Source organism: Semicossyphus pulcher, unplaced genomic scaffold (genome assembly GCF_022749685.1).
Source record: "Semicossyphus pulcher isolate SPU_LCO1_2020_fin unplaced genomic scaffold, fSemPul1.0.p SCAF_2, whole genome shotgun sequence".
NCBI lineage: Eukaryota > Metazoa > Chordata > Actinopteri > Labriformes > Labridae > Semicossyphus > Semicossyphus pulcher.
Genome location: NW_027211693.1, coordinates 3800486 through 3826828, shown reverse-complemented (window position 1 = coordinate 3826828; position 26343 = coordinate 3800486). Strand labels below are relative to the sequence as shown.

Genomic DNA, 26343 nt, shown 5'->3' with positions numbered 1-26343 from the left:
GGGTTTTACAAGAACGAAGCAAAGCTTTCAGAAACTTCATGAATAAACGAATGTGTTCCCGTGCTTCGCTTCACACGTCCTTTCAGATTTGTCCTCCTAACGTAAGCACAGAGAGAGACGCACACAGACGTGTTTCTAAAGAACTATATTTACATAATACTCTTGTTTTACAGAGAACCATATCAAAAGTATAAAATACTTACAAAAACTCCGCTGCAATATATAAAAATAACATCTATCTTCTCCACATCATTAGGAAAGGCTTACATACAAAAAATATATTTATAGACATTTACACAGAGCCCGTTCACAACAGTTAAACCCAGAACACCTAACGGGCCGGGCCGGGCCGAGCCGAAGCTGGAGGGTCGGCAGGAGAGCGGCAGACGGACACATCAAACAGCCCCAAGCGTTCGTTATGCAGAAATAACTTTACACATAAAATACACAACATGTCTGCAAACGACTGAACACGTTATGAACAGTACAGTAGATAGAACGACCAGGTCACAGTTCCACCTTAACAGGACCACAGATCCGCCTTAAATGCTGCAGGCTTTCACACAGTTACAGGGCAGGGACAGCAGACCAGGAATTTAAAGATGACAATGAACAACGAGAACACTAAACCTCGTCATCTTCAGCTCTGAATTCCTCGTCTGCAGTCGACCCGACAGGATGTAGTTTCAACACTTTCACTATTTTTTAAATCTGCAGTCGAATCAGGAGACACACGATGACATTTCCAGTTTGGGAACAGATTTCAGGCCGACATGCTGCGTTCAAAATGTTTTCTTACTGCGAGGAAAGTCCGAGCTTTCGCTGCAGGTTTTTGGATCCAATCAGGGAATTTATTTAATATTTCATTAAAGATATGAAAATAAAGTTTTTAAATCATTTTTAGCATCATAAACACCTGCAAAGGTAAAGATGTAAACAGCTAATTATAGCTGAATACATCCAGAATTTGAATGGATGTTTGTGTTTGTGGGTTAAGGGGACATTTTACCCTGAATCCAGACTTCAGGCGGAAAACCTCTCAACCTTTCAAGCTGCTCGTTAGCAAGAGTGAAACAAACATTCAGGACTGAACGCGTCCCTTTAACTCGTGCCTCAACCCTCCACGTACGCAGCATTAGGTTGGAGCCTGGCAGACTCTATTCAGGGCAAAGAAAGTCATCACTCTTTATAAGTAATATGTGCAGCCGGCTGGGAATTTCTCTTTTCATGTAGCACTTGAACGCAGCATTAACACATGTAACAGCAGTGTTATAAAACTGAACAAACTCTGTGCGTCTTTCATCACTTCCTGTGTGAACATAAACATACAGGAGGATCAAATCTGGAAATTGTCATGAGAACTTTTTATGCGAAACCTTAAACCTCAAATCTGCACTTCAGCGTGATGGATGAGAAATACATTGAACTGATGCAGCAGGAAGTGGAGCTGACGGTTTAATGCTTTTACTTTGAAGGAGAAGTGGGGATGATACCCGGCCTGAAATGTGCCATCAGTTCTCTGTGAGTAGCACCGATCGATACCATGATTGATCAGCCCCGAATAATCCAATTATTTCACAGGGAATCGATCTGTTTTTGTTGCCCATAAACAGTAGCATCATTTTAACACAGGTATGGGATTGGTACTCAGAACGTTTCACTGAGTTTCCCGTCTCTCTGCTGCTCGTTTCATCTGCTCCTAAACTTCCATTTTAAAAGGAACACTTTGGTGTTTCTGCAAGTTTCACTGTACATGTTCTTTCTGAAGATGGCTCGACGTGATAAACAAAGAAATGTTGTCGAGTAGTCAGAGTTGTCCGTCTAATGAACGTGGGAGCAACCGCCGCTCTGGACCGACTGGAAACCTCTTGGTGTTTAGCACATATAAAGGTTTTCTACAGGCGGCGGAGCAACAACACATCTTGCAGAGGATGCACAGGATCACTCTACGTTACTGCGGCTCATTTCCCTAAACAAACAAGCTGCAGTGTTGTAGGTATTTAAATAACTGTGTGTGTTGCACATATTTCCCTACAGTATGAAAATGAATGTTTGGCTCAGACTTCATGTCTGCTTTTCATGACAGTAACATGTGGTGGTAAACAGAGCACAGTAAAATAAGGCAGACGTGATGTGACGCAGCTCCTTCTGTTTCTGCTGCTTGAGTTTTATAATTAAAGGCTAATTACAGCTTTTAGAAACATGGGTCCTATTGTTAGATGTTGTCAAGGTTGAAATGACTTAAACAAGACGTTTTAAATGTCTCCAGTAGATTCCTTCAGCCCGCAGCAGTGAAACGGGCTGTAATGGCTGCAACATAATCCTTCAGAAAAATGTGCGTCCACTAAAAGTTGTTTCCACTGACAGGTTCAGATTGTAATTCTAAGTGTGTGACAACATGACAGAAAGGATCCCTACAGAGATAGACCTTTTTGTTACAGAGGAAGAGGATTGTTTTAACCACACACAGACGTTACATCGCTCTCTGCACACACACCAGACTCCTGTTACGTCTGGTGTCTGCTTTGGAAAAGACAACATACTCTGGGTTTACAGTAAAACTTGCAAAAACAGCAGCATGATCCTTTAAAGTCACATAATGCTTAAGTGTGAACTTTCATTGAACAGCTCTGTTCTAAAGAATTATTTCACTCTGAGGAGTTTAGTCTCCACGTTTCAAAAGGTTTGAAGCCGCGGTCTGTAGGTGGCGCTGTGGGGCAGGTTCAGTGGTTCAGCACTGAGCCAGGTGTTCAGTAGTAGTCTTAATACGACTCCTCCCTTCAGTCTCCAGTCAATATTATAATGAATCACATCAGTCTGCAGTGTAATGAATCGCTCAGTTACAGATGTACACCCAGCTGCTCAAACAGAACTGAAACATGTAGTGGATAAAATAAATGTTGCTTTAATAAGTTTGTGAATAATTAAACAAAAATAAACGTCTCAGAAACACGTGAGACGAGCATCCAAACTCTGACATGTTTGGTGTCTTCACATTAGTAACTTTCATGTATTCTTAACATTGTATTGACCCTGGAGGATGAGGAAAGACTTTCAGTTCTGTTCTACAGGGTGTGTAACTCTGCACCAGGCAATTCATTGTTAAATCGCTGTCTTTTTGAATGGAGCCTGGTGTGAGGAGGATGGGTTTACATCTTCCAGTGATTCAGCTGATGCACCTTCAGCGCTCAGCAGAGAGGTTTAAAATCCTCGAACTGCTGAACTGAAGTTTTTTTGGGCAAACATGAGCTGACAGAGGAGACAGATCTCTAACCAGCAGGAGAACCGGACCTCCCCATGTTTCTGCACAGCCCTGCGCTGGGACGTGACAGCTGGCTGATGCATCTGTGTGTGTCTCTGTGTGTCTCTGTGTGTGCGTATTCTGCTGTGATGAATGAGCATGTGACACACTCACCCAACATCAGATCAGCGTCTGAGGAAACAAAACATTTACCAACAACCTTCATGTTTCTACGGACCAGCAGACATTCAGAGCAGAACTCAGACACAGAGAGGAGAGCAGACTGACATTCGGCAGCAGCTAGCTGTGCGGCTAACGCTAACACACGACCTGTCTGGATGTAGGGATCAGAACAGTGATGCTGCTGGTCTGAAAACCCGAAACAATCATTTCTAGTTTCAGCAGTGCAGCCTCTCAGCAGGGTCCAAGTCTCAGATGCAGACAGGTGATCCTCAGGTGCTCCAGGTGTTTCTGACTAGTGGTGACTGGCAAGCAGCTCGTCGAGGTCGGCCATCCACTCCTGCGTGCTCTGACTCTTTAGCAGCGAGTCGACCAGCTCACTCTCACCAGCGAAGCTCCCCGATGCTACGTTGTAGCCGAACGACACCTGCTGCTGCTGGTTGGCAGTCCTGCTCACCTGGTAACCTTGGTTACACTGCAGTCCCTGGCGACCGTTTCCTTGCGGCTGTCCGAACGCCGCCAGGTCTGGGAGCACAGCCTGGCTCTGATTGGCCTGTTGTTGTTGAGTCTGCTGCTGATTGGCCATCGGCTGGCCGAGGCTCTGAGGGTTGGTTGGCACCCTCTGCTGGGCGGCGGCCATGTTTGTCTGCATCATCTGCTGCGCAGGGTTCAGGCCTCCCATTGGACGCCCACCGGGGTTAGCACCAAATGGTGCAGCGCCAGGCGCCATCTTGGGGATGCGCTGCTGCTGCTGCATGTGGAAGGCGTTGGGGGGGTTGTTAAAGGCGTTGGGGGGCAGGCCGGCGTTGCTGGAGGGCGTCTGGTTGGCCAGCTGCTGCTGCCAGGCGGCGCTCTGGGGGCCCTGCATGCCACCAGGCATGGAGCCGGGCAGGTTGGCCCCCATGCTGCTCTGCATGGAGCCCGGCATGCGGGCGGCGGCGAGCTGCTGCTGCTTCAACATGGCAGCGTTGGGCTGAGCCTTCAGGTGCTGCTGCTGCTGAGCCAGGAGATTTTGCCTGTAGGAGGCGCTCATGGGCCCCACAGTCTGCCGCTGCAGGCCGGCCTGCTGGGGCGGGTGAGACGGGTGGGAAGGGTGAGACGGGTGAGACGGGTGAGACGGGTGAGACGGGTGGTTTGGGTGAAGGCTCATGCTGTTGTAGATCGCCTGTTGCACGTCCACACCGGCCCCGCCCCCTGGGCCCCCACACGATGACAGACTGATGTCAGCCTGACTCGCAGCGGGGGGCGGAGCTACACCACCGGCCGGCACACCGCCCTGACCCATGTTCATACCCATCATGCCTTGGTTCTGAGGGAACATACGCTGGGATCCAGGGGCGGGGCCTCCCATTGCTCCGACGCTGCCCATTGGCTGAGACGAAGCTGAGGAGAAACAAGAGACAGGATTTTGTAAACAACACGAGTCTTATACAATCTATTTATTTATTTATTCATATGTCGCAGAGCTGCAGATAAAGAGTCACTTCTCAACTATTCAGGGTTTCTTCTGTAAAGACGATGTAAAGAAGTCCTTCAGAGTTTCCTCAGATCTCACGGTGAAGTTGTAAATACCTTGTTATATCCGAGTGTAGTCCAAAATAAAAAAAAATCATTTAAAAGAAACAGAATAAAAAGGAGCTGGGGTCCGTTTCAGAAAGGAGGTTCAACAAACCCTCAGCCTAACCCCGGACGGAGGTTTGACTTACTCTGAGTTAAAATTCACTGGCTTTCTGGTTTCAGGACAGCTGATCAGAGTTAGTGCAATCAACTCTGAGTAGGTTCAGCCAGAGTTAAGTGCGTGCACGCTGACTATAAAAAGTCAGCATTAATGGAGCCCCGACACCACGAGTCACCATGGCAACGGTACACAAAAAGAGGTCCTCCTACGTCACACCAGTGGAGCTCGAAATCCTCACGCGGACGTTCAGCGAATACGAGCATGTTTTTAGAAACATAAAGTAACACGGCTGCTGCTGCAAAAGAGAGAGAAGCGGCTCGAGTGAACGCGTCAGTTTGAACTGGTCTGTTTATTTAATACTTCATCACGACCGGAAGCTAAAATGTATATTAATTTAGGAGCAATGCAGCGGGAGAGAAAAACATACATGGAAGCAGCTAAAAATAAAACAGCAGAACATCATTGAAAGGTGCGGCTCAGGCAGAACAGGCTCATGGCTGAACCTCACTTCAGTCAGATTTTAAATATGAAACAGATTAAATATCATTCAGTGGCTGTTTTAATGAGCATCAGCTTTATCCCTAACATGATGCTGACTTCACATACATTATAATTCATGTTGATTAAACTGAATGTGTTAGTTTAAAAAATAAATCCAATAACTTACAGCGTCTTATCTGAGCGCTCTCGGCAGTGGTGGTGGAAAATCTACAAATGATGACTTTGACGCAGATTTGTCTTTTGATTTTTTTATCATAATTATAAAAGACTTTTGCAAAGCGGTCAAAGACGCAATGTTTCTTCTTTTAATCTGTAACCGCTGAAACACGCGTGAGACGGGCTGAATGAACGAGGACGTGAATGAGGGTTTTATATTCTAGAGGGAGGAGGCGGAGCGAAGCTCTGAGTGTCCTGAAGAAAACCTGCTCGCGACCAGGTGAGGTTCATAGACACAGTTACTACGGTAACTGACCGAGAGCTTAAGTTACCTCTCTTTGTGAAACGGAAAACTCAGAGTTTACCTCATTTCAGGGTTAACAGACTCAGAGTTTTCACTAAACCCGCTTTCTGAAACGGACCCCAGGTCTCGAAAAACAAATAACAAGTTTGTGTCAATGAACCGATTACTGAGAAGTGAAAGTAGGTTTAATAAGAAACAGACACAGGATGGTCAGCCCCCCAGCAGTGAGACTCACTGAGCTTCTCTGTGAAACGTTGTTTGTATTCATGCTTTCATTTCATTATGAATCCAGCAGTATTAGAGGCTGTTCATGATTATTTTACCACTCTGTCATTATGAATCACAGATGACAGTTTTATGAAGAGTCTGTATTTGAAAGTGACAGCATCAGCTCGGCGTCGGTCAGCTGAGGACAAACAGCAGCTGTTCAGTTCTGATGAAACGTTCAGATGATGATTTACCTTTCAAATCAGCGGTGAGCGTCATTTACACTCAGACAGAGGAGCATTTGTCCTCAACAACAACAACATACACGATCAACAACTCGTGCTGTCAATCATAACTAAAAGTCTTGTTGACAACAATCACTTATTTTAACTTAAATCTCAGGTGCAGTGCTACCTCTGAAAAAAATATCCATATCAGTTTAGTTCGACACGTTTTTGTGAAAGAAAATGATCAGAATTAAATTGAACTTTTGATCTAAATATTCTATTCTATAACTGTCGCACTAACAAGGAGACATACTATTGTTGCATCACAGCTTTCCCACACCTATCAGATGTTTAAATCAGCGTCTGCAGAATCATTTTCTCCCGTCGCTGTTCGTGTGACAGACTTTTGCCTGACCAGTATTTGAACCTTTCAGCTGACTAAAGGTTTATATTTCAGGAGGAACAGAGGGATGACTGTACACACTGAGCCTTCAGAGATCACAGTGAATTCCTCCTCTGCTCTGAAACCTGATGAAGTCTGCCGCCACACACTGTCATCCTCAACGAGTGTGTAAAGGTTAAATATCGCCTTAACCTAAGAGGCCGACCGCCTCTCATATCTAAAGACGTTTTACTCACAGACTATAAGATTCAGTATCTAGCATGGTCACTATTTAAAGACTACTACATGATTCCTGGTGAGATTATTTCCCATCATGCTCCTGGTGGAAATTTGCAGGAAGAAAAAGGAACAAAGGAGCAGAAGCTGCTCTTGTGTGTGCAGTTTGTGTTATCTGCTGTGAATGAAGCCTTAATGTTTGCTGGGTTAGCATTAAAGCTAGCAGGATCGAGTAAGGTGTTTTGTTCCACCCAGTTACATCAAACTTTCAGCTGCCGCTCGAGTAAAGAGCTCTTTTCAAACACAGGTAATGTCAATGTGGCAGTGAGGATTCTATTCCCAGAAAAGGCTCCTCTGTCCTCTGGAAGGAGAAGTTTGCAGCGTCCGAACCCAAACTCTCTGCTGTCCAGTCTGTCTACAGTCTATGGCAATTAAAAGCAGCAGCAGACACCTGCTAACAAGCAGCGAGCATTAGAGTCATAGAATCAGTTAAATGTGGAGTGTGTGTGAAAAACATCTGGGATTATATTTGCAGCCTGTAACGCCCCCGGCTGGGTGAACATCTATTCACAGGCTGATGGAGATAATGTTGATGAATAAAGAAGAGCTAAACGTGGCCACACAGTCTGATGCCACTTCCTGTTGTCTTACCTGTAAACTGGTTGACCGGCGGCTGTGGGAAAGGGTTCTGATTGGCCGGCTGTCCCGGCTGGTCCTGGTACTGTGGGGGCGGTCGGGTCAGGTGTCTCTGCAGCTGCTGGTCCTGCTGCCGCTGCTTCTCCTGCACGGACAAACACAGGACGACGTCAAAATAATACTTCAACACAACTGATGGGAACCGTAGATTCAAAAAATGATAGATTTCATATTATAATTTTAGTTCAGTTTCAAACAGATATTTTCTATATTTTAATAGTACATTTTATGTTTGTTACTCTTGACTTTGTAGTACTTTTTCTAATCGTCTCTCTTACCCAAACATCAAGGCTAGTTGCCACGACTGTCAAAGGAGCGAATAACTGAACTGATCATGAACAAGAGTGAATCTGTCATTCACAAACAGAATGAACACTGCACCTGAAGTGTAAAGTTATAGAATAACAACCTGCACTTTATATATTTGACCACTTCTGCTACAAGATTCACACCATCTTTAGAGCAGTGTGACATCATTACCATTTTATACATTTTATGAACAAACAGCTCCCTCTAGTGTTCACAATATTATTCTTTTTCTTTCTTCTTCATCACATCCCAACATTTTACAACTTGGAAAAACACAGGTAAAAGCCGAACCAATACTTCAGCTGTGCCGTGTTAAAGGTGTCGATGTTGTTACCTGTTCAGCCATGAGCTGCTGCCTCTGCATGTACTGCTGCTTCTGCTGCTCCAGGATCTGCTGCTGATGCTGCTGTTGTTGTTGCTGCTGCTGCTGCTTCAGTGCTGCTGCCACCGCCGCCTGGCTGCTCATGTACGCTGCGTTACTGTGATTACCTGCCATGGTGTTGGCCCCCTGTTGGGCCGCCATGGCGCTGTTTCCGGGTGCAGAGGCCATCGTGTTGGCCGGACCCGGGTAGGTGTTCTGGTCCTGAGAGACAGAAATAAACATTAAGATTATTTATTTCAGAGTGATTATTTAAGGCAAGCATCAGGGATGTCATCGTGATACAAACTTTCCAGGACTTTCCAAAGCCAAGATAAGTTTTTATAGATCTTTACACAGAGAACTGATCAAACTCCCCGTCTTAAGACAAGCTACCTACACCCTGTGAAAGTCCAAAAATTCAAGGACAGCAGACGTTTGTATTTTCTGATTTATATGATTGAATCTTATTCAAATGCTTTTACTTTCTACTGTTACTGCATTTTAAATGGTTTCCTTGTAACCTTTGAACTTGTTTAAATGTTATAAACGTAATTATTTATAATATACAACGTATTTGTCTGCAATATTTTGTATTATATAATCTTAATCCTACAAATGAGGTGACGTAAAAAGCACAATTTGTCCTCTGAGGTGTAGTAGAGTAAATGTAGAAAGTAGCTTAAATCCTGACACTCAAGTAAAGTACAGAACCTGAATAAAGTAAATGCACTTAGTAACTTTCCACCGCGTCTGACCGGTCAGTGTGGAGGGTTAACAGGATGAAATCTAAAGGTGGCACATGTTTCATAGTTTCTGTTTAGTGATGATAAAGTGTGAAGCTCAGCAGGAACAGAGAGTCCGTCTGCCCGGAGGAAAAATACAAGCAGGAGCAGGAGCAGCTATATTTAAATACACAGAGAGAGAGAGAATATGAAAGGCTGCTTTGTCACTGCCTCGCTTCACCCCCCTGTGTGAGCAACCAGCTGCTGCTACACACACACGCACACACACTCACACACACACACACACACACACACACACAGTGGCTGTAGGAGCGTGGGGCCCCGGCCGGTCTGAGGCTGAGCAGCTGAACAAAAGGCCTCCCTGCTGCAGCCCGACTTCACCTCCACTAAACAGCACACACACTCCAACCAACCGCTCTGTACTGGTCTCCATCTGCACCTGTTGGACTGAAACCAGTACAGCTCTGGCTGCAGGCCAGTTTGACTTTCACTGTGTGGATCCATGCTGCACACACTGATCCTAATGATTATAATGACTCCTGCAGCACAAATACCAGGACACAGTTTGTATTCACCTCTTGTCTGTTTACAGATTCTATAGAAATGTAGAATGTGTAGGCAGGGTCGTGGATTTCCGGGAAGGCAAATGTTCTCTTTGAACTAAACTTGTAGTCGAGTAATATTGACCAATCACATATCAGCAGGCTGCGGCGTATGCAGGAAAACTTACTAACTGTAATCTAAGCAGGGCATTTACACCTCTCCTATTACCGGGCTTTTTGGAAAGCTTAACTGTTAGCATAGCCTACCTAGTTAGCATGCTAATGTGCTAGGGGCTAGCTAGTTTATTTGGGTTTTGAAAAGGACTAAAATTGTCCATAAAACTTGGGTATGTCAGAGTTAAACGCAGATAACGGGTAGAAATAAAAAGGGTATATTTCATCAAACTCCTTTTCAAACTTGTACTGTTTGCTTTGTGGTAAATTTTGCAGTAGAAATGATGTATAGGTTAACTTTTCATGTTCCAAATAAAAGCTATCAATCAATCAATGCTAGCTAGGAGTTTACATCTTTTCTATTGTATCGTGTAAAACTAACACGCTGCAGGAGCTAAAGGTAACTTTAGCTATGAAGTCCTTAATGCTAACATTAGCCAATGAGTCATCAAATTAACTTGAAATAAGGCCAGATGTCCCTTCACATTTTTACTATCCCTTGTCCATCCAGTTGTTGACAGCCTTGGGGAGTTCCCCTCCATGTGGTCATTCTAACTTCACCAAATGTAGAACATAAAAATAATTGAAATCTAAATGTCTTTATCTATAGAGAGTCGTGTAAGTCGCTGTATCCATGCTAACTCAGCCATGAGGAGACTGTGCCGCTGCAACAGACTCTCATTGTTCAGCCTGTTCAGCCTCCATCAGTCCACCACAGCTGTGTGGGAGTGTGGAGCTGTGTTTGGGTTTATTTATTACATATATATTCTGAGCCTACTATATGTCCAATTTAATCTTCGTGCTAACCATCTGAAAATAAACCAGGATGTTTGTTTAATGTGGTAAAAATTCAGTTTTAAAGACCTTTAAGAATCTGCAGAGCTCCTCTCCTTTATTCAGATCTGGGGAATGAAGCCCTTTGTGTGTGTGTGTGTGTGTGTGTGTGTGTGTGTGTGTGTGTGTGTGTGTGTGTGTGTGTGTGTGTGTGTGTGTGTGTGTGTGTGTGTGTGTGTGAGAGAGAGAGAGAGAGAGAGAGTGTGATACAGTCCGGGAATGTGCTGCCGGCCTGGTTATGAAAGCAGAGCAGGAACACTCTGATCAGTTTGTACAGTTGTTGTTTTTGTTTTAGCGCTGTTATGTTAGCCCGATGCTACAGTTAGCTTCTGCTAAGCTAAGAGAGAGAGAGAAAGAAAGTCGACCCCTTAAACCTCAACAAGAGTGAATTTAAAGCCTTTAAAGTCTTACTGTTCATTCATACTATTATCCACAGAGTTAAACTGATTGTTAAAGTAGAAACAACACCTGCTGTCCTTTTTGCAATTATATCTCAATTATAATAAAATAATGAAAATGTGTGCAAAATGTTGGACATGTCATGAACTATTCTTTGTGTACTCTGTTTTTTCTGAGCTTGTAAATGCCATTAAAATGTTAAATGTCTTTGTAGGTTGAGAGATAATTATGAAGCCTAAAGTAACTATTTCTGAACACAGCGATGTTTCTCTGGATAAATATTATTGAATAAACAAGAATGTAAAATAGAGTCCGATTAAAACCTCCTGTGGGTGTTTACGTGCTGTTGTGCAAGGCAGTGGTGTGTGTTTCTTACCTGTGTGTGTGGTATGTGCTGGCGGAAGTTCATGCTGTTCTTCTGATTGATCTGCTGCTGCTGCTTTCTGAGCAGCGTCAGCAGGGCCGCCTTGTTCTGGCTCTGTGTGTTGGGGGGCCGCGGTGGTCCGGGCCCCGCCTCAAAGTGCGACAGAGGTTTGGTGTTGTTGTAGTTCAGCATGGCGGCCGAGGCCTGAGCCCCTGGCGCCGGTGGGTGACTGAGAGGCGGCCCTGAAGTCGGGTGACCCAGCATGTTGGGGTGTCCGGCGGGCCCCGGCATGTAGCTGCCGGTCCCCGCCTTTGGAGAACCTTTGTTTGGCTGAGAGGGCATCAGCAGCTGCTTTTGGGCGTTAGGGTTAAAGTCCTGCGGGTATAGGGAGGGGCTTGTGGGTTTGTCCATACCAAAAGCGCCCCCTAGTGGGCTCTGAGAGCTGTTGGCCATCTGGGGCCAAGCTGGGGGGTGGGCATGGGGCCCCTGGTTGTGGAACTTGGTCCCCGGCTGTGGCTGTTTGTGCTGCATCTGTCCGTGAAGGTGCTGCGCTCTCTGCTGCTGTGCCGCCAGCTGCTGCAGCTGCTGGGCAGGGGACAGGTCCTTGGGCACTGGGGGGCCTGGGGGGAGGAGGTGGTTTGTGGAAGGCTGAAGCTGCCTGGGAGGAGGAGCCGGCTGTGATGGTGGCAGAGCTGGGGAAGAGGCAGAGGAGGAGGCGACGGGGGAGCTGGTGGGGTGAGGAGGAGGCCCAGAGGAGGTGGACCTGACATGGGGGGAGCCGGTGCGGGTGTCCTGCTCGAAGGCCACGGAGGCCGGGGAGAACTCTGTCTTCACGCTGACCAGATCTGGAGGGAGCAGACCCTGTGAAGACTGACCTCCCCCTCCACCTGCTCCTCCTCCCACTGCCCCAGCACCACCTGGAGTCGGTGCAAGCTCTAGAGGGTCTTTGCGGTCCTCGAAGCCGTCGTTGAGGATGTCCTGGATGTCCTCGTAGGCCACAGAACAGTTCAGCTCCTCCATCAGCTCCGTCCACTCCTGCTCGTTCAGGTTGAGGTCGGGAAACAGGCTGTTGTTTCCTCCTCCTGAAGGAGGCATGATGGGCAGGATGTCGTCGGGCTCCTGCTTCATCTCCTTCCGATGGAAGTCTAAACCCGCCTCCCTGCTGTCCGTCGACTCCCCTGCTGGTCCGTGTGTCCCGTTGGAGTTCAGCGAGTCGCTGACTCCCAGCTTGGAGTCCAGCGGGGAGCCGTTGGTGGTGCCGTTGTCCAGACAGGCCTTCTTGTTAGGGGGGTAACCATCGCTGAAACCGTTGACCTGATCTCTGCCGAGCGGAGAACCAGCACTCTCCAACTTCCTCTTTACTGTCTCCTGCAGCTGGAAAACAAACAGAGCCATTGAGAATTAATAAAAGCAACAACAAGCCATCAAAAATAGCACTCTGAGAAAACAAGTTCAAATCCTGTCAGTCTTCGACCAACAATCTGGATCAGCTTCAGTCTTCTTTCAGTATTCTGTTTATTTTGAAGTGAATCAATGATGAAGCTTGATCCATTGGATGTTTAGCATTTTTGATTAACAAAAGATTCATCTGTTATAAAATAGTTGCACACAAGTCAGATCATTTCAACTCTTGGCTGAATTATGTAAAGAAACAATTCCTGTCGTAGTTCACAATCTCTTAATTTAGATATCATCATCACGAAATCAGATTATTCAAGAGTTCTGAGTAACGAAGCCAGCTGTCCAATTATGACAGAATTTCTATTTCAGTGTCTGCAGGAGCAGATTTCTGGCTGTAGGGGGCGCTGCAGCTGCTGCAGCAGAGCGGACAGAGTGATGAGAGCCGAGCCAGCAGTGGTCGGAGTAAAAATCTGCTGCTGTTAATAGAATCAGCTGCAGGCAGGCTTACATAATGCAGATAACAAAGAGCTTCCTCAGAGCAGTCAGCAGATCACATCTGCCCGCTCTGCAGGCAGCACGACCCGCCGGATCTGATGGGAACATTTCCTCCACATCAGCTGATCCTCAAACGCTTGGTGTTAAAGTCAAACACCTGAAGAAGACTGGACAGGTGAATCCAGGTGAAGCTCTCTGCTGTTTACAGTCATGATGTTAAACAGAAGAGGCAGACAGATGGAGACAACCTGTTTTTGAAATGTCAGCTTTCCAACAGGCTTTGACCTTTTGACCTCTGTCATTTCCTATTAATGTTTGACCTCAGATAACCTGATTACTCTCACACAAAGCAACTGTTAGCAGAGTGTTTATTCAGGCCTGTGGTGTCTGTAGATCTCTGGGTGTCAGCTTCCTTCAAATGAAGGGAGATCGATTTTATTTGGATTCAATAACGTTTTGCTAAATTGTGGACATTTCACAAAACAGAGCCTAATACCAACCCCTCCCTTAAGGTTAGGGAGATAGGAGGGTTTTGGTCATCTGGACGTCCAACATGTTCAGACTTCAAAAGGAGTGGTAGAAAACATTTCCAGAATGCTTTGCAAACTGAAGCAGGGTATCATGGAACGTGGCTACCGGTGCAGGGAGAGAAGCACAACTCTTTGCAAAGAAACATCTGGAAGTTAAATAAGGATGCAAAGAAAAGTTTAATTTAATCATTATAACAAGTATTTAAGAAGCTCAATAAGAAGTTCATGTAAAAAACAAGTTGGGAGTTAAAGTAAAGGTTTTCCTTGTTGTGAGTATTAAGCCTGATAAATTAAACCAAACAAGCTGTGTTCCAGGTAAAGACTTTAACCCCTGACCCCTGTAGCTCAGTTCGAAAGGACCACTACCCAGTCAGGGGACCTCCAGAACTAATGGTAGCACCAAGGAGGTGATTTGGTACAAGATGAGAGTAGACAATTAGCAGTTAACAGAAAGTACAGCTGAGACTGATGGGAAGGTCTTTAGTTTATGGCCAAATACCAACACTATCCAAGTATCTGACACATGAAAACCCTGTTGATGCTAGATGAGGAGTCAGGAGTATCAAAGGAATAACAATTACACTAAAAAAGATGCATCAAAATACATCCAACAGAAGAAGCTGCTGGTAAGTCAAACTACTAAAAGATCCACATGATTCTAAAGTTATTAAACCCTTTTAATAAAGGTGTTAAATCGTTGCTATGCTCCTAACAGGATGTAATTATAAGAGAGAAAGATTCCTCAGATAACTCTCCTGATCATTAAGTTTTCAGAACAAACAAGGAATTGTGTTCCTGATGTTCATGTTCATATAACACAAACAAAGACGCTTCAGAGGTGAAGAAGGAAAGATAAGAAGATAAAAAGCTTCAGCCTCATGAGCCGAGTGGCGTCACAGAGAGGAGAAATCTGACGTCTTCACTAAAGTATGCTGAGAATTTCCTGATTAGCCCGACTGCTGCCAAAATGGCAGAAAACACTTGGACGGACGAGTTGGCCGGTGGTTGTAAAACCAGCAGGAACAGAAATGTATTGTCTTTATTTCTTACGTATTTATCATCTCGAGTCTTCCTGAAGAGGATGATAAACTTTGAGCATTTCTTTCAACATCTTCATTCTTCTGTGTATTTCTCAAGTGAGAGTTTAACCCTTTATATCTCCTCTGACTGAATACAGGCTTTGTCTATTCTCACTAAGAAGATTTAGCAAATCATTCCTTTAATACTGTGTGAACAAGAGCTGTACTGTGTGTTTACATTGAAGTCAAATTTGCCCTTTTGTAGTGAAACAGGCTGTAATGGCTGCAACATAGTCCTTGATGGGTCAAAGGTCGTCCACTAAAAGTTCTTGTTGTTTCCACTGACAGGCTCAGATTGTTATTCTAAGTGTGTGACAACATGACAGAAAGGATCCCTACAGAGATAGACCTTTTTGTTACAGAGGAAGAGGATTGTTTTAACCACACACAGACGTTACATCGCTCTCTGCACACACACCACTCATTTTACCTCACACGAAACAGGAGTTGCTGATTAACCGCTGCCTCAAACACTTTTGATTTGTTTGTGTAATTCTGTGTTACACAAAAAGGTTTCTGGATTAATTCTAACCGTTTGAAACACCAAAGTCACACAGTAACACAAACTAACTGAACCAGGCAGCAGAAGAGAAGAAACTGGTGTTCTGCGTGCTTTGTCAATGGAGCGTGTTGCCTTTAAGCAATCGATTGAGATGGTAAGTTGTGTGGAATGACCGTCATGCAAATAAGGATGACTAAAAAGGTTAAACAAAAAAAAGTGGGGGTGGGGGAAGTCGGGGTAAAGAGACACTCTGATGGGCAGAGAGAGCGCAGTGTGTCTGCCCTGAGGAAAAGGAAATTCTGGTGACTCATTCAACTTCTTAAACCTGAAATACTGGTCTGACCCCGCCCCCCTCCCTGTTACCATGGCTACAGGACCGACTAGGGGGGTTGGACAGGGTGGGTGGAGGTCCTGCCAGAGCTGCAACGCCATTGCACTCAGCACACCAGTGGCATTCTGGGTATTTGAGTCCCTGGAGTCTGCATAGAGCTTCAGTAATACTGGGCTGTAATCTGGATACAACAGCTTTTACTCAGAGTACTACAACTAATACTACTGAACTGAGAATACCACTGCTACTAATACCAACTGAGGCCCCCCTCCAGTCAAACAACTGTCTCTCTCCACAGGGAGTTTACAGGTCAAAGGTCACAGTCAGCTACAAGCAAGAGAGTTCAGTGTTTTGCTAAAGGACAGTTCAGCAGGTCTAGTCTTTGAATCCAGGTTTACTCACTACAGCTGCTTTCCCACTGGTCAAAAAACCCACTAACACCCACTAACACCTGCTAACACCCGCTAACACCTGCTAACACCTGCTAACACCTGCTAACACCCGGCTTTTTTGCTTAATGGGAAAGGTTACAATCTGCATTAAGACGCAGGTCAAATGACCGCCTCCGTCCGAGCAGCGCTCAACATCGTTCCAAATTTGTCGGCGGCGACTTTGATAAACAGACTGAATGAGTAACAGATACAATAAAGACCTAACCACCGTAACATGTGACGTCACAAATGCGCCTGAAACAGCGTCAGACGGTAACGCAGCAGAAGAGAGACCGACAGGAGGATACTTCACTGGCAATGGGAAAAGAGACAATCGGCATCTTTAAGTGGGTCTTCCCGGGTCTGAAAAACCCGCGTCAACGCACCAGCTTAGGTGGGAAAGGTGTATGAAAGGGAGGAATAGTTAAAAACAACTGAGGATGTTTTAGGCCTGATAATAAACTATAATAAGGATAGTTGATGCCAGAGGGATCGTCAACATTGTTATAACCTCAAATTAAAAAGAAGAGAAAGAAACATTTGGACAAAAATAACTGACAGGGAGGACATTAAACTCTTAGGAGGGCTTAAAAGAGCAGTTAATTATATGTGAGAGGCAATGTTACTAATCAGTAATTACTTGGTTAAATTAACTCCTCAAAATAATCATTATCTTGTCTTGTGACAGTACTCTTGTTAATGAAAGAAGGCCCTTTTTTCCCCATTGTAAACTGAATACTGCTGGGATAAAACCAATGACTGTATATAAAGATGTGTGTCCTCCTCTCGTGGGACAAAATTTAAGCCTAAAGCCCCCCGGAGCGTGTGCTACTCAGGAACAGAACACTGCAGGAGAGGTATTTGTCAACAGGGCTGTCAATCATGAGGTTACGCCCCCCTTTATAGCATCAAATAACTATTTAAAAGTAAACTTGGGGGTGACTCCACTGGATGCAAAAACAAGTCTGACTATATAGAAGTCTGTGAAAATGAGCCTACTTCTCTGTTCATGTGTTGAGAATGAGTTCATGGTCTCAGTCTCTGGTTTCAAGTCTTCTTCAACACAGCATGATGTTCATTTAGTCACTGATGCTCCCACTGAGAGTCACACAGACCAGAGAGCAGGAGAGGATTTAGGGCGGGGCTACCTGTGACTGGCAAGTCGCTACTATGCTTCCCAAAAATGTCTTGATCAGCGTTCAGTTGACCTCTGTGGTTTTCATTATCGTCTGCTTTGTCTTTGAGGATGTAAAAACAAAAGAGCAGAGCATTTTTCTGCAGGATGATGAGTCTGTTGAGAAGACACTGAGAGCTTTGTTTTGGCTAAAACAACTGAGTCTGCATATTTAACATTACAGGCTGATAAATAAGAGCTTCTGAATATCTCCACAGTGACTCATCCTCTAACTTTCAGCTCTGGCTTTGCCACAAAAATCCCAAATATCTGGTGTGTTTACGTCAGCTTATCTCTGTTTGAGTGCAGGGACAGTTCTTTATTTCACTTAAGTTCTTAGTTCTTCATAGCTGTCATCGGTATTCATCACATTTTCTGTTTGCTTTTGATTATACAGATTAGAACCAAACTGATGAAGCAGCAGGCTGATGTTAATGTCTGATATCACAGAGAAATCAGTTTCAGTGTTCATACAGCATGCTGGTTTTTAAGTTGCTTTTTGGTTGATATCTGACCTGTATTTTTACTGCAGCAATTTCCTATTTGTGACTTTGAACAGAGCCATAAACATGGTAATGATCTGCCTCTACATCCCAGCAGTTTCTCCAACATTCATGACATAGATAAGTAATGGATTTGGGCAGATTTCAAACCAATAAGCAGGATAAGAAGAAGAGACAGAGCGACATGTGTCCTTATGGTTTATGTTTAGTGGGTGGTAGTTGAGCTTTCAGCCTCTAAACTCTCATAAACGCTGAGTTTGAATTATGTTTGTGGTGAAAATAATATGGTTTAGTTTCAACATCTGCATTAAAGTTTTTTGACCTTCTGTGTGACATCACTACTACAGGAGCCAATCACAGCTCAGCAGAAGTGATGTAGCCCCGCCTCCTCATGGTGCAGCATGAGAGCGAGGCGTTTCCTGACAGTGTTAATATTCAGCACAAACACGCACACACAGGGACACACACAGTGATGAGTCAGCTGTGAGGGGGCGGTGGGGGGTTTCTGCTCAGACTGAGTCACCTCTCAGGACTCCACTCTGTGTTTGCCAGTCTGTCGCTGCTGAAACTCACCGAGTCCACGACAGATACAGAGGGCAGAGAACTCAAGTACTCCTGTCAAAGACGGCTACTGACATCTGTTAGATTTAACACAGTATATTCAGTCTATGAACAGGGATGAATAAAAGAGCCATTAGAGTGCTTGCCGTAGCTTAAAAAAGACCAATAATAATAATAATAATAATAATAATAATACCCACTCAGTGTCCGTCAGAACCTCGTACAGTACTCTGGATACTAATGCCAAAAAAGGACCCCTAACCCTGCCATAATATTATATTCAACATCATATTTAAACACAATTTCCCCCAAAACTGAGCTCACCAAACACAAAGACGTTAGCCGGGGTCAGGGCTGCGTCACGGCAAAGTTAAGACAACTTTTTAATTCCTCTATGTATTAGGGTTATCAGTGTTTTAAGATGTTTATCAGCAAGTGCAGTGGAGGTGCAACAAGTTGGTTACATCATTGCATGTTTTTCATGCTGTGCACGGACATAACATCGTTTTCTGAAGCCGAGTTGCTGAGGGCTGAGCCATCTCACATCCTCACTATCTCTGCTGAGAGTTCATGCAAAGCAGTGACCGGGAAGCGGCAGGTAAACTAAACATAGCAAAATGGCGGCGGCCGATGTGACACCACCGCGTCCTAAAACCTCTGAAGTCGGGAGCATTTGACCCTCAACGCTGCAAAGAAAAGGATCGCCTGCAGGATTTGCAAAGCGTACCATTTTTTGGATAATCCTGTGTAAATTAAATATTTGACAAATACAAAGTACTGAGTTTCTGTTTTCGCTTGGGCTGAGCCTGAGTCCTTTTCTTGACTGGATTGCAATTAGAACGTAAAGCACTGTCAAAATGACGTAAATCTGTGGTAATCTGTGTGGGTCCACGTGTCCTGGAAGCTTTCAATGTTCCGGACAAATGGCTGAAATTACGGTCAAATACTATCTGTATTTTTTTAGCTTAGAAACAAGTGAAAGGCAGGACATATATAGGGCGCAGAATCTGATAGGGAAATTAGTTATTTGTCCATACAAAAATATATATATAAATAATTCATACAGAGTGCAGCGACCGACACCCGTCGTAGCTGCGCCCAGTCTCATGATGTCCGACGTGAACACTTGAAAAGCCGTGACTGTTACCAAGCAATGATGAGGAAACAAATAATCAAGCATGCCGTTGTCAGATGTACATTTATCACGTCTCCCTCCGTCTGTTCTGAAAGGCCCCGCTGGCACAAAATCTGAGCTCAATCTGCACCTGCAGGGCGGGGACAGCGCCGCGTTTCTGTCCCACACATGCTGCGGCTGAGGGGAGAGCTCTGTAATTCAAACAGGACCTGTCTGTCAGAACGAAACCTTTCAATCAACTTACTGTCCGATCACGGATGACGCTCGCTTGTTTTAATGCCCTTTTATTAAAGTGTCATCTAAGCCTAACTGTTGCACAGGGCGTAATTTAAAGTCAAGTACAGTGCAGGTGACCACACAACGCTGGAGGAGAAACAGGATGCGACTGTTTTTTTTTACAAAGGTTAGGAAGGCACATTTCTGTCGACTAAATGTTCCCGTGAGGATAAAGAACATTTTGCTGTTTTTATGATCAACTTATTCGCTCTGGACAGAGGTCTTTATAATAAACAACTCAAAAAGGGAAATATGCACAAAGAGGTATGTTCAGTCCTGATGCAGTCCTGCAGCCTGTTTGGTGTCTTGAGCTGCATTATAACCTCATAAATCTCACCTGCAGTCTCTCACCTGCTGTAAGACTCAGCTATCTGATGGACTTTGGACTCTAAACTGTTCTCCTGTTTTTGTTTCTGCTAACACACACACACACGCACACACACATTCTCGTCTCAGTGGACACGTACAGAACCTGTGCAGACTGTAGCACAGTGGAGGAGTAAACCTACATATCAAGCTGACTTCTGCCTTAAAGCTGCAGAACAAAGTCCACATACAGTCTGAACAGAGAATGAAGTACATTCAACCAGGAAAGGATTGAAAATACTGGTTCATTACTTTAATATTTTCACGTGAGACTTTCACTTGAAAAGCAAAGTTTAGCATCGACCATTTAAAATAATAACATTTCAGTCTGAGACAGGAGATGAGGTCCTTGAAAGCGATGCCTGGAGTTTGATTTTTAGATTTAAAAATAAGGATTCTGTGCCACTGAACTGAACAGATTAGTGTGTTTAACGTAAACAAACTAAAACAGAATGATAAATATTAATGGATAAGATTTAGTTGTTGTTTACAACAGCAGGACCTGTCAATCCATGTGGAGATGGCCAGCGTCTGAAATTAAAAGGGGGCAGAGGGCAAAATTGCTGCAAGAAATCTCAGATTGCCCCCTCGAAACCTGCTCTTGCTGCAAAAAATAGCCCCATGGATATTGCTGACTTGGTGTCATGAATAAGACCAGACCACGGACAACTAACAGCTCATTTGTGAAACACTTAGTAATCTTGTTCAGAAAAGTGCTGTATAAATAAAGTTATTAAACCGAAGCTAATCAAATTAACTGCAATTTAACAGCAGACCATCACCAAACAGGCAGGAATCATAGCTTTGCATTTGTTAGTAGTGTGTTTTATATTCATTCATGTTTGCACAAAGTGGTGATTACTGTATGCAGTTCATGGTGGCCTCATTTCACACTAAAAACAGCAACTTTATACACTCATTTCTTGATTTTAAGTGCCCCTGAAGTTTTGAAAATAATCCAATTTATCATAGTGGGGCCAAAAGCTCCTCAGATATTTTGTAAATGTCCTACAGCCACTTTTAATCTAATTTAGGGTTAGTGTTTGGTTAATCTCTATTTACAGATTCTACAGAGAAGAGTCTGTACACAGGGACGTGGGTTTCTGGGATGGCAAATGTTCTAGTTTCCGTTTGAATTACGCTTGTAGTCCGAGTAATATTGACCAATCACGTATCAGCAGGCTGCACATGCAGGAGAAACAGTCCGTGTGGAGAGCAAAAGCAGGTAGAATGTAATCCGCCGTAATGACATCACAGCTCCCATCAGCGTGATCTGGTGATGATTTAGCTTCTTATTAATCTCTAAAAACAGACAGCTGCATGCTAACAGCTAACAGCTAACAATCTGTTCTAGGTCTAAAATTTAACTTGACATAAATTCTCTTGACGCTGTGTCACGAAAGCTTTCAGCGTTTAGATTTCCCGACTTCCTTGACCGCATCAGATCGATCCGCCCTTCGTTCAACAAACGAGCATTTAAAGTAGTTTTCTTCTCCTCTTGAGGACAGACCTGACAAAGCTTCATTTGGACTTGTTCCTAATCTGCATCATGATGTTATTTCAGCAAACTGAAGAGCCGTTAATTTAAGTCAATCACAAGAAAAACAGGTTCTTTTTCTGTAAACAATGCAGCGCGCGGAAAAGGAAATAGTTTATCTCCACATGCCCCGGCATGTTCACCGTTGTGCCCAGAGGCTATATTGTCGTAGGACTATAGCCGATGGGATCAGAGATGGGTGTTTGGTTAACCTGTCAGCAGATACATGTCATGCAACAGCAAGAATCTTTTTGCTCCTGTTTAAACCATTAACTGATTTTTGGTCTGACTAATTGTTTAGTTTATAAAGTGAACAAGAAGAAGAATAAATGCCCCTTACAGGTTCTAAACCGATAAGCTGTGCATCAGAAAACCTGTTAATCAAATTGTTTTAACACCAACAAATACTAAACCAAAAGAGGTCAAAGGTCAGAGTCGAGAGCAGGTTTGGATCCGTTGTTTCGCTCAAAGACACAGACGCAGGATGAATGTAAGTGAACCTAAAACCAGTTTGTGTCTGTCAAAGTAACCACAACCAGAGTAAAAGGAAACAGAGGTCACATGACCAGACAGCCACAACACTTCCTCTGTCTGTCAATCACTGATACACATAAACCTCTGTGTGTGTGTGCGTGTGTGTGCGTGCATGTGTGTGTGTGTGTCTCCCACACACAGGGGGAGAGAGAGAGAGAGAGAGAGAGAGAGAGAGAGAGAGAGAGAGAGAGAGAGAGAGAGAGAGAGAGAGAGAGAGAGAGAGAGAGAGAGAGAGAGAGAATTGATTTCTCTGATCAGCAGCTTCAGAAGAGGCAGCGATCAATCACCTTTGATTAAAACACAGCAGTCTGGACATCACGCGTCAAACAAACTGTCAGACCAGGTGTGTGTAAGATACCTGATGTTTATGTGTGACCCTCCATACGTGCAGACTGTGGGTCACTGTGTCAGTGTCATCAGTTTCAGTTAGGGAAGCACGATAATAAAGACTTAGAAATTCTGTATCTGCATCTGCTGGTATGACAAGCGGTGATGCAAGCAGGTAACTATTCAGATCATCTCATTTTAAACCCACTCTGTCAGGCTGTCATTGCATGCTAAAATATCTAAGTTAGACACTAAAGAAGTCTGTTTCATAGATTTAAGTTTAATCTAAACACATCTAACACCAGGCTGAACAAGAGATGTGTAAGAGAGGTGTGTAGATAAGGTGCATTTATCTGTTAAAGCATCTTCAATCCACCTAAATTATTTTGGAAAATATCAGCACGTGACATTGGCAAAAATCCAATACTATGCATTCCTAGTTTCAGAACAAATTATTTGGATGTGCTTATTCAGACCTTTTTCTCCCATAAGAAACTCAACTTACAGTCACGGGATCTCATCTCTAACAGCTCAGTCACACCACAGATTCCCTCAGACGCTATCTACAAAATATGTGGACGCATTTTAGATTACCGTCTTATCAATATTTCTTGGATTATTCGTAGTCTCTATGTATAATTATGTGTGTATAATAATAATAATAAAATATGAGTATTTGGAATCTGTACCCAGTACTTTGAAATCATATTATTTACAAGGATTCCTTCTCACTCCTGCTTCCTGTCTCTTGGTTGTATGCACTATATATTATTTTTTGTGTTTGTGATGTTAAATGTCTCTAACTGTAGCTTTTTATATGAAAAACCTTCTATATTATATTTGTTGCTGCCAAACTTGACCAGGACTCACACATCTTCTGTCTTACATGAACTTCTGGTCAATGTTTACTTAACCACTTCGGACTAAACACTTAAACTTGCTGTATTGCTTTAAAGTTGGAAACATTTTTTTCAGCTTAAATTCAAAGTTTTAAAACTTCAAATACTTTATGGGTCGTCCTTTTTTGAAAATGATAAGATTTTGCTCTTATAAAAAAAAGATATATTACCTGGTTTACTATGTGATTTGAGATTCTTTATCCAAATTCCACAATGACATGTTATCATCATTATTATTATTATTACGATATTCATTTTGAGCGTAATATCAACCTTAAGGTGATTTTAATTCATACAGTAGCACACAGACTTTCGGTCGCCAGTTTATTGGGCCAAATATCTTGAAATAATATGGTCTGATTTAATAGCCCTCCAATAAATCCTATTTTAATTATGCTAATAATGGTTTTATTGTTTATAAGAGATATTGATTAAATATTAAATGATGTAATGCCCCTGTTGTTTTGACTTAAACAGGGGAATTTCTAATATTTAGACAGTGATGTTAGCAGAAAGTGTTTTTGCTTGTTACTCTTCTGCAGTGTAGATATACTGACAGTAAATCAAATAATAAGACCATATAAAATAAGTTTAAATCAGCTGTGAACAAGTGTGGTTTGGTTTATATTACCAACTACTCATGTCTTTACACATGTAGTTCAGGTCTTTGCCATCATTATCAAAAAAACATGTTGTGATAGTTCTGTACTTCAAGTTTCACTGGGATTCCCATCACTGGTGCAAAACCTATTGAAGGTATCTAAATCTAATCTGTAACTCCTGATTAACACTGCCAATCTGAAGCTATCCCTCTTGGTGTTGTGTTAATCATCCAGCATGTAATGTGTTTGTGCTCTATAACAGCCAGCCTGCCTCTGTACGGTCTGCGTCCGATGCTCACTCACCGCTATCAGGGTGCTGTTCCTGCTTTGCTCCGCCGCCGTCCCTCCGCTCTCCCCGTGCTCCGCGCTCCCTCCACCGCCGCCGCTGCCTGGTGCTCTCTGTCCGGCCTGGTCTCCACTCGTCTGGGGCTGCCGGTGCTTGTTGGACCGCTTGGCTTTGGCCTGCAGGCAGCGCTGGTGCAGGGCGAAGGTCTGCTGCCTCTCCAGCTCCAGCCGCTCCAGCGTCGCGTTCTCGTAGCGGCTCTCGCAGCTGTTGTGATGCTGCCGGAAGAGCTCGATCCTCCGGCGGAGCCTCTCCATCACCGCGCTGTGTCGCGGTGTAACAAAATCCGCCATCATCAATAAAGACTTGTAGTAAACTCCCGGCTCAGGTTGCGTCCATAAAATGCTGAATTAGGCTCTTTTTCACTCTGGGCGTCTATACACCCCCCCTCGCCCTTTACAAAGACTCCTGTGCTGGCTCCATGCAGGCGACCTTTGTCTTGCTAATGGCCTTCACTCACTGCCGGAGAGGAAAATGAAGGTTTTTGGGTGCATTTTACACATTTAAGCCCAAGAGTTTACAATTAACCGTATTATATACAACAGCTCATTTAAGTTGCTGTGTAAAACAGAGGAGCCTTACAAGAGCCGCATTCCGCCCGAGTTTAACCCCAAATCAAAAACACAAACATCCGATTTATCCCTGTTGTATGAAAACAAACCAAAGCCAGCTACTTTTTCTACCAATTCTCGAAGAATGTAACACTAAATTTAATTTTCAATCAATGAAACACTGTGCTGTCTCGCCATCAAACTCACCCCCGTTGAGCTAAGTTAAGTTAGCACATTCCTCCACTCAAAATCAAAGTTGGAGCGTCGAAAATTCCCTAAAAACTATAACAGATGCCATTTAAATTGACTTTTTTGAAGCCAGTTCGCGTTGATTTTCTATTTTACTTCCACTTATTTATTAAAGAATAATTTCATTTTCATAAGAGCATCATAACGGGTCTCCAACTTGCCTGAAACTTTATTTTGCTCAAGTATTAGTAGTTAGCTTGGTTAGCTCACGAAGAGCTAGCTGGCTAGCAACTTGGCTTCTTCACAAACTTGGCAGCAATTACTCAGCTAATAAATTCATTATTTGACCAAACACTACAAATGTCTACACGAGAAAACAAACGAAATGGCTTTCCATACAATTAAAGCTTAAATAAGTTTCAAATTCACTTACTGTGAAAGTGTTGCTGTCCGCTCTTCTACAGCATCTGTCTAACAGCTGATCCTCCGCCTCCTAGTAGCCGTTAGCCGCTAGCTGCTAACACTATGTTTTGGGTAGACGGGCTATCGCTCGGCTAGCTAGCTAAGAGGCTAGCCTGAAACATTTAAATAAAGCATTATACTTAAAATGTATTTCTTCCGAGGTGCCGGCGCGGATAAACCTCCCCTGACCGAACCCGAGTCGGGAAATGTACGGTTTTAGAGCGGATAACGGATTCGTCAGTTAGAACGGGCTAACTCCGTCCCTCAGCGCTGTTTCTATTGTTTTCCAGCGGACAGGCAGGTCTACTCCGCCATCTTGGAAACTTTCTCTTTTTTTTCCATCAGCGACAGGAGGAATGTCCCTACTCCCGCCTCACTCATGATTGACAGCAGAGGCAGCCAATAGAAGCCGGTTTTTGAGGAAAACTTAAATGGCTCTGGTTAAACGGTTTTGTGAAACAGGGAATAATGAAAAAATCAGTCAGAAGTTATGACTAATTTAAAACAAATAAACTACATACGCTGATTGTACTTGATTATTGGAGATCAGATTGGAGATAGCTGTTACTCATCAAGGAGG

General features: G+C 43.8%; 1 protein-coding gene across 2 annotated transcripts; it reads right to left on the bottom strand.

Moving 5' to 3' along the window:
- Positions 1–139: 139 nt before the first annotated feature.
- Positions 140–25790, bottom strand: maml1 (mastermind-like transcriptional coactivator 1). 2 transcript variants are annotated; one of them, XM_069670578.1, is made up of 6 exons: positions 25735–25790; positions 24522–24825; positions 11548–12909; positions 8453–8701; positions 7765–7894; positions 140–4804 (listed from the first exon to the last, which is right to left on the bottom strand). In XM_069670578.1, exons 2-6 carry the CDS (start codon positions 24816–24818, stop codon positions 3717–3719), a joined length of 3126 nt encoding a protein of 1041 aa, XP_069526679.1. In that variant the 5' UTR covers positions 24819–24825; positions 25735–25790; the 3' UTR covers positions 140–3716. The 2 variants fall into 2 exon arrangements, with proteins under 2 accessions (XP_069526679.1, XP_069526678.1); XM_069670577.1 differs by lacking the exon at positions 25735–25790 and having other exon boundaries at positions 24522–24857.
- Between the last annotated feature and the right edge of the window lie 553 nt (positions 25791–26343).

What these genes read in the sequence shown, in the direction of transcription:
- maml1 (XM_069670577.1), bottom strand. Translation starts at nt 24,857, where the DNA reads ATGATGGCGGATTTTGTTACACCGCGACACAGCGCGGTGATGGAGAGG. An exon ending in AGCAGCTCATGGCTGAACAG is followed by an intron (nt 7,895 to 8,452) that starts GTAACAACATCG and finishes TTGTCCGTGCAG; the next exon opens with GAGAAGCAGCGGCAGCAGGA. An exon ending in GCCGGTCAACCAGTTTACAG is followed by an intron (nt 4,805 to 7,764) that starts GTAAGACAACAG and finishes GTTTCTCCTCAG; the next exon opens with CTTCGTCTCAGCCAATGGGC.